This window comes from Pelophylax lessonae (assembly GCF_965119305.1).
Source record: "Pelophylax lessonae genome assembly, chromosome: 1".
Lineage (NCBI taxonomy): Eukaryota > Metazoa > Chordata > Amphibia > Anura > Ranidae > Pelophylax > Pelophylax lessonae.
The window spans coordinates 301,928,573-301,936,467 of record NC_138768.1 but is presented as its reverse complement, the minus strand read 5'-3'; the positions used below and the strand labels follow the sequence as shown (position 1 = coordinate 301,936,467).

The following is a 7,895-nucleotide window of genomic DNA, read 5'->3' as shown; positions in this document are numbered from 1 at the left end:
CACTCTCCTTGCGGCTGCCCCGGATCGTCTACATATCCACTGACTTTGCTGTCAGCCCCCCACCTCAAGCAAATGTAACATTTTCCTAAAACATTAGACGTTCGTTTTCTTGAGTGCAGTACAGCTAAACTTTATATAGCGTCCAATCAAAATACACCACGCTCTGGTTTGACGTCCAATCCTTTCAGAGTTACTGCCTTGCTTCTAAGCGGCTACTAGAGAACGAAGCGCTGATGGCGCCATGTTGTAGCCTCTCCTATGGACTATTCCAGCAATGAAGCCGCCCACATATATCGGTGTGAGGACATATGGGTGGATAGAATGAACCACACTGTGTTCTCCTACTGTTTGAAGCCATGCTGTGCGGCGTGGCGGAGAAAGGCGATAGCTTACAGGAAAAGAAAACCTAACGGGAGTAGCCAATAGAAGTTCAGACTTTTAAGGTAGGTGTGACCAGAGCTAGAAGTTTGCTGTGCGTCATCCTAAAGAGGAACAGTATTCGGTCCCAGCTGATGGGGGTGTTCGGGGGGTCCCATGTATGTACTGACACTGGTGACTGGGTGTGTGAGGGCTGTCTGATATGTATGTACTGACACTGACTGGGTGTGTGAGGGCTGTCTGATATGTATGTACTGACACTGACTGGGTGTGTGAGGGCTGTCTGATATGTATGTACTGACACTGGTGACTGGGTGTGTGAGGGCTGTCTGATATGTATGTACTGACACTGACTGGGTGTGTGAGGGCTGTCTGATATGTATGTACTGACACTGACTGGGTGTGTGAGGGCTGTCTGATATGTATGTACTGACACTGGTGACTGGGTGTGTGAGGGCTGTCTGATATGTATGTACTGACACTGACTGGGTGTGTGAGGGCTGTCTGATATGTATGTACTGACACTGACTGGGTGTGTGAGGGCTGTCTGATATGTATGTACTGACACTGACTGGGTGTGTGAGGGCTGTCTGATATGTATGTACTGACACTGACTGGGTGTGTGAGGGCTGTCTGATATGTATGTACTGACACTGGTGACTGGGTGTGTGAGGGCTGTCTGATATGTATGTACTGACACTGACTGGGTGTGTGAGGGCTGTCTGATATGTATGTACTGACACTGACTGGGTGTGTGAGGGCTGTCTGATATGTATGTACTGACACTGACTGGGTGTGTGAGGGCTGTCTGATATGTATGTACTGACACTGGTGACTGGGTGTGTGAGGGCTGTCTGATATGTATGTACTGACACTGACTGGGTGTGTGAGGGCTGTCTGATATGTATGGACAATGTCAGTGGTGGCAGGGAAGTGATTCCTGTGATAAGGGGGTGGGGATGTTGTTTCTCATGGACATACTGGCACTGGTGTAATGGGGGTTATGTTGCAGTTCTGTATTTACTGACACTGGTGGAAAGGAAGAGGGGGGAAGGGTGTTCTCATGTATGTACTGACACTGGAAAAAAAAAAGGGGGGGGGGGGTGTTCTCATGTATGTACTGACACTGGTGAAAAAAAAAGGGAGGGGGGTGTTCTCATGTATGTACTAACACTGGTGAAAAAAAAAAAGGGAGGGGGGTGTTCTCATGTATGTACTAACACTGGTGAAAAAAAAAAGGGAGGGGGGTGTTCTCATGTATGTACTAACACTGGTGGAAAGGAAGGGGGGGTGTTCTCATGTATGTACTGACACTGGTGAAAAAAAAAAAGGGGGGGGGGTGTTCTCATGTATGTACTGACACTGGTGAAAAAAAAAAGGGGGGGGGTGTTCTCATGTATGTACTGACACTGGTGGAAAGGAAGGGGGGGGGGGTGTTCTCATGTATGTACTGACACTGTTTGAAAGGAAGGGGGGGGTGTTCTCATGTATGTACTGACACTGTTTGAAAGGAAGGGGGGGTTCTCATGTATGTACTGACACTGGTGGAAAGGAAGGGGGGGGGGTGTTCTCATGTATGTACTGACACTGTTTGAAAGGAAGGGGGGGGTTCTCATGTATGTACTGACACTGGTGGAAAGGAAGGGGGGGGGTTTCTCATGTATGTACTGACACTGTTTGAAAGGAAGGGGGGGGGGTTCTCATGTATGTACTGACACTGGTGGGGGGGGGGGGTTCTCATGTATGTACTGACACTGGTGGAAAGGAGGGGGGGGGGTGTTCTCATGTATGTACTGACACTGGTGGAAAGGAAGGGGGGGGGTGTTCTCATGTATGTACCGACACTGGTTGAAAGGAAGGGGGGGGGGTTCTCATGTATGTACTGACACTGGTGGGGGGAGGTTCTTATGTCTGTACTGACACTGGTGGAAAGGTAGGGGGGGGGGGGTTCTCATGTGTATTCTGACACTGGTGTAAGGGGGGGGGGGGTGGGTGGTTGAGCTTGTATGTATGTGTATGTATGTATTTTCACTAGCACAGGTGTAATGGAGAGTTCTATTGTATGTACTGACTGACACAGTTGTAAAGGAGGGAAGATTGGCTTATATGAACTGACATAAGTGGGGGTTCTTCTCATGTATGTACTTACACTGACACAGGTGTAAGTTAGTTGGGGGAGGGGGTTCTCATGTATGTACTTTAATGTGCATTGTCCAGGTTAATGTTTCTCAACTAAGGTGCCATTTGGGCTCCCCTAGGCTGTGGTGAGCACAGGACCCCTGGATCAGCATAATGAGTAGCTTAGGTGTGGGCAGGCTGCCCCCAGCACCATAGCATGCAATGATGTTTCCTTGCTAGAGCCAAAGAATATGACTCTGATGTGATACGGTCCTCTCTGATGTGACGTTAATTTCATCAAGGCATTTGGGTGCATTGTCCCAGGCTCAGGTTTGCCATTGATAAATAACATTTCTGTTTTTTTACATTGTAGACTGGGGATTTTGCATACTTTTAAAGGGGTGCCACCACTGAAAAAAGGTTGTGAAATGTATGGAATTGGTCTTTATATACCAACCTTAGGCCAGTTTGTTGGATACAGATGGAGACGTTAGCTGGTTTGTCTTAAAAAGCACTCTGATATTTGTAGTTCTACAGTTGCTGGAGGTTTATAATCTAGTTTAATCTTTAAAAGAATATTTCCTTGTCCTCATTAAGGAAAATAAAATCTTTCTATGTTCCAGCTAATCGGGTTTATATTTACGATAGCCATATTAGTAAAGAAATGATTTCGGACCAGTTGTCTTTAGTTACGGCACTTTCCATTGCTTTCTTTAATAAGCCTTAAATTCTCCATACAGCAGCATTTAGCATGTTTTGTTTTATTGCAGGATCGTGGTGACCTTCAGGAGCATGACCATGCTGCAAATGTGTGGCATTGGATGATGGATACTTCAATGGCCGCCAAGGACTTTCAGTGGCCACAGTTGGGTAGCCGCTTTGGAATGAGGGCAGCACTAGTGATATTATCTGGGTCACTTTTGGTGGTCCTTGTCCCGCTGAGTGGGCTGGAGGAACATTACATAGCAGCTGTGAAAGTTCTCCTTCATTATAACCTCTGGGGAGGAGATGAGCGCATTCACACATCCACAGGACAGTCAACAAGTCTTACTGTTACTTCAGCTGCAATTGAATTTTTGGTGTTCAAACAGAAACCTTCTGCAGGTAATAGACATTGTGTTGTATGTTTACTTACTGTATGTCATCCTGTCTTACCAAGGTCTTTCACATACCATGGCAAATATGTGACCAGCATTCAGTTTAAAATGAACACCAGAATTTCTCTGATAAAGCTGATTTCTTCCCAAAACTTTTTTTGTTGTACTTTTGGAAATTGCTGGGAAAAGTTAAAAATGTCTCTCAGGCTCGGTTCACATATATGCGAATTGAATGCAGTTTTAACTGCATCCAAATCGTATAACATGTGAACCGGCAGGCTTCTCATCGCAACCAGGCCACACATGCAGCATAGCCGTGATGGGGTTTTAAAAAGCGTCCTGTGCGATTTTTGGTCCGGTTTACACACCTGAATCACACCTAAACCAGTGAACAGAACCATACCAGACTCCTAGACTGAAACCCTCGCCAGACGTGTGAACCCAGCCCTAAGTCCTCTTTGCTTTCTGTGTCTCTGTTGGGAGAATTCCTATAGAATGACACAGGAAGTGGAGGACAGTCTTCACCAAGAAACCAATAAAATTTGACAGAAGTTCACATTTGTATTCATTCTACTAGAAAGTGTTTTCGTTGTTGTCTGTCTCCTTTTTGGAAAGATCTGTACTGCTTGAATTGGTGACCCCTGTTCACTAAAGCCTGGTACACGCATTCAGTTTTTATTTCGTTCAACCCAGCAGCTGAATGAAGACAAACTGAGGAGGTTTCTGTACTAACTACCCGATGTTAGTACAGTGATCTGCCTGCTGTGCTATTGTGTTCTAACAGGGGGGACCACAGAGATTATAAAACCAAAAGATGCAAAAAATATAAACCATCCTAGATATCACATGGCAGTCCAACCCTTGATAAAAACTATACATTTCAAGCAAGTAGATGAGGGCATGTTCTTAGTGTTGCAATGTCACCCAGGTTTTATTCAAGGAACAGAACAGGGGGGTATTCCCCAGAGTAACAGGAGGAATAAGTTATGGGGAGGTGGGTCTAATGAAAACATGGTCTGCAGTTTGGGGGGGGTCAGCAGGTGGGTAGTGTGAATAGAAAAGAAAAAAAAAAGGCAGGGTTGGAGGCAAGATAAGAAACCGGGGGGGGGGGGGGGGTCAGCAGGTGGGTAGTAATGAATAGAAAAGAAAAAAAAAAAAAAGGCAGGGTTGGAGGCAAGATAAGAAACCAGGGGGGGGGGGGTTGTTGGGGATGTTTTAGAAGGAGGTGGGAATTATGATCCAGTACCATCTGTAGACTGTGGTGGTACCGTCCTATGTCTAGTTACATTTTTGTCTTTTGTAACCTCTTGACTTAAAGCAATTGTAGACTGATGGATGTTTTTTTTTTTTTTTTTTTTTTTTTGTTTTTTTTTCTTACTGCAAGGTAAAGGCATAATGTGCTAGTATGCATTGCATACTAGCACATTATGTGAAACTTACCTTAAAACGAAGCATTCCTGTGATGCAATGTCATGGCTCTGTGACTGGCCGGAGCTGCGATGAGGTCACTCCTGCGCATGCGGTCACTGCACAGGGCTCTGAAGGAACAGCACAGGGGCCGTTCCTTCAGAGCGCATGCGCCAATGATGTCACTGGCTGCATATACAGTAGATATCTCATAAATGTGCACACTACCTATAGGGAAGTCTTATTATAGGCTTACCTATAGTAAAAATTTAGTGATGAAAGTTTACTTCCTCTTTAATGCAAGCAGAATGTGACTGCCCGTGGCCGATAAAGACTTTGACTTAATAAAGACTTCTTTTTAATATTGCAGAGGTCACGTTTGAAGCCAGAGCTGCTCTCAACCAAGCCCTAGAAATGAAGCGTCAAGGCAAAAGAGAAAAGGCACATAAACTTCTTCTCCACACCTTAAAGATGGATCCAGATCATGTGGATGCTCTTAATGAGCTAGGTATCCTTCTGGAGGAAGAAAAAGATGTCATCCAGGCAGATTACCTGTATTCCAAAGCATTAATGATCTCTCCTAACAATGAAAAGGCTCTAATAAACCGCGACCGGACATTGCCATTGGTTGAAGAAATAGATCAGAGGTATTTCAGTATAATTGACAGCAAGGTTAAGAAACTGATGTCCATTCCAAAGGGTAGCTCTGCTCTCCGCAGGGTAATGGAAGAGTCTTATTATCACCACATTTATCACACGGTGGCCATTGAAGGCAACACACTTTCATTGTCTGAAATCCGCCATATAATTGAAACCCGCTACGCAGTGCCTGGTAAGAGCCTTGAGGAACAAAATGAAGTGATTGGAATGCATGCAGCCATGAAATATATGAACACCACTTTAGTTTCTCGTATTGGTTTTGTGACAATCAATGACATACTGGAGATACATCGGAGAGTGCTCGGTTATGTGGATCCTGTTGAAGCTGGGAGATTTCGCTCTACCCAAGTGTTTGTAGGTCATCATATACCACCACATCCCAGAGACGTCGAAAAGCATATGCAGGAGTTTGTGCTGTGGCTGAATTCAGATGAAGCCATGAGCTTGCATCCTGTGGAGTTTTCAGCCTTAGCGCATTATAAACTGGTATATATCCACCCATTTGTAGATGGTAACGGAAGGACTTCACGCTTGCTCATGAATCTCATTCTCATGCAGGCAGGATACCCACCAGTAACCATCCGGAAAGAGCAGAGGTCAGAATATTATCACGTTTTAGAAATGGCAAATGAAGGGGACGTGAGACCTTTCATTCGCTTTATTGCCAAATGTACTGAGACAACCTTAGATCTGTTTTTAATAGCCACGACAGAGCATCCTGTTGGTCTCCCAGAACCTAACCCTGATTTCTGCAAACAAACCATTCAAGTGAAGACCTAAACTTTTAGATTATGCTGTGGCCTTAGTTGCCTTAAACTTTTACACTTCCCTGAGATGTCGGCTACATCTTGTTAATTTATTTGAACAATTTTGCTGCTACATTTCTTGAGCATTTCATACCTACAGGATTGTACCACAGTGCAAACTGACAAATATACAATACCAGTTTTATGGCTTGTTTCCTAAAGCATACTTATTAATATACACTATATATAATGCACTACATGTTTTTGTGGTTCTCCAACTTCAAAAGGCATTAAACATACAGGCTGTGTTTAACATTGGCTTGTCAACTCAAGTCTCAAGAGCATCCAGTTGAGAAAGTGTTTTAAAAGCTGCTTTCTTGAAGACCCCAAAAGACCCTTCAGCTAGTCTGGGAGTGCAACTTTAAACACCCTCTTAATATTCTTTAGCAAGCTTTAAACAGTGTTTGTAACCTGCTTAATGAGAGTGCTAGCTATGGCTTTAAACATGATTTAAGTTTTTTGAGTAAAAAAAAAAAAACTACCAGACTGGATCTGTAATTTAAGGGCTTCAAATAAACCGCTTTAGATTAAGGCCCCTTTCACACAGGCGGACCGTTCAGATCTGCCTGTCAGTTCTTTTTTGGTGGAGGTGAACGGTCCCCCATGCATCTTCTATGGGGCATCGGATGTCAGCGGAGACGTGTCCGCTGACACCCGATCCGATCTGTCAAATCTGGACGGATGGAAACCCTATTTTCCATCCATCCAGCGGATCGGATGGGATTGGATGAGAACGGAGCGACGGTCCGTTCCCATCCGATTCCCCCATAGAGATGTATGGGGCTCTGACAGCTGTGTCTCCGTACACAGTGCGGAGAACAGCTGTCCTGTCATTCTCCTGCTCAGCGGGGGATCAGCGGATCGATTCCCCCGCTGAGAAAAACTGAGTCCGTCCGACGGACATCCTGTATGAAAGAGCCCTTATACATTTAGAGAATGTATGGTGTGTCTGCAAGGCTTCTTTTTTTTTTACCTGTGCTGTTAAGAGCATAATTTGACTCCTGCTGTTTAGCGCTATTCAGAACAGACAGCTCAATGGCTCATGAAGGGGACACCCCTTTAGTTCACACAGCTCTAGATCAACTATCAATTAAAGAGAAACAGTCCCAAGAGTGAGCAGTTCTTATTCTGCTTTATAGAACTAAGACTATAAAAAAAAGTAAATTGTTAAAGTGTAACTTTGCCCAAAACAACTTGATAAAAAAATACTTTTATTTTTTTTTTTTAAGGAAGAAACATACATTTTACAATAATTATGCTACCAAAATGAGTGAGTGCTTTAAACTGCCTCCATCATTGCTCCTCTTTCTTCTTGCTTGATGCTGCCGTTTTGCTGAAGCCCAGAGCCCCTGGGCAGCAGTAAATCATAAAGTGGAGCTAAATCGATTTTATTGGTTTAAAAAACAAAACACAAAATCATAACTAATCA

The 7,895-nt window shown here is 44.2% G+C and overlaps 1 protein-coding gene across 1 annotated transcript; it reads left to right on the top strand.

Annotated features, from left to right (window-relative positions):
- Positions 1–444: 444 nt before the first annotated feature.
- Positions 445–6,644, top strand: FICD (FIC domain protein adenylyltransferase). Its single transcript, XM_082262061.1, has 3 exons — positions 445–536; positions 3,267–3,600; positions 5,371–6,644. Exons 1-3 carry the CDS (start codon positions 513–515, stop codon positions 6,438–6,440), a joined length of 1,428 nt encoding a protein of 475 aa, XP_082118187.1. The 5' UTR covers positions 445–512; the 3' UTR covers positions 6,441–6,644.
- Positions 6,645–7,895: the final 1,251 nt, after the last annotated feature.

Bases quoted from the DNA above. Each gene is read 5' to 3' on its own strand.
- FICD (XM_082262061.1), top strand. From the start codon at position 513: ATGGGGGTGTTCGGGGGGTCCCAT. The intron at 537-3,266 runs GTATGTACTGAC...GTTTTATTGCAG, and splicing joins GGGTGTTCGGGGGGTCCCAT to GATCGTGGTGACCTTCAGGA. The intron at 3,601-5,370 runs GTAATAGACATT...TTAATATTGCAG, and splicing joins CAAACAGAAACCTTCTGCAG to AGGTCACGTTTGAAGCCAGA.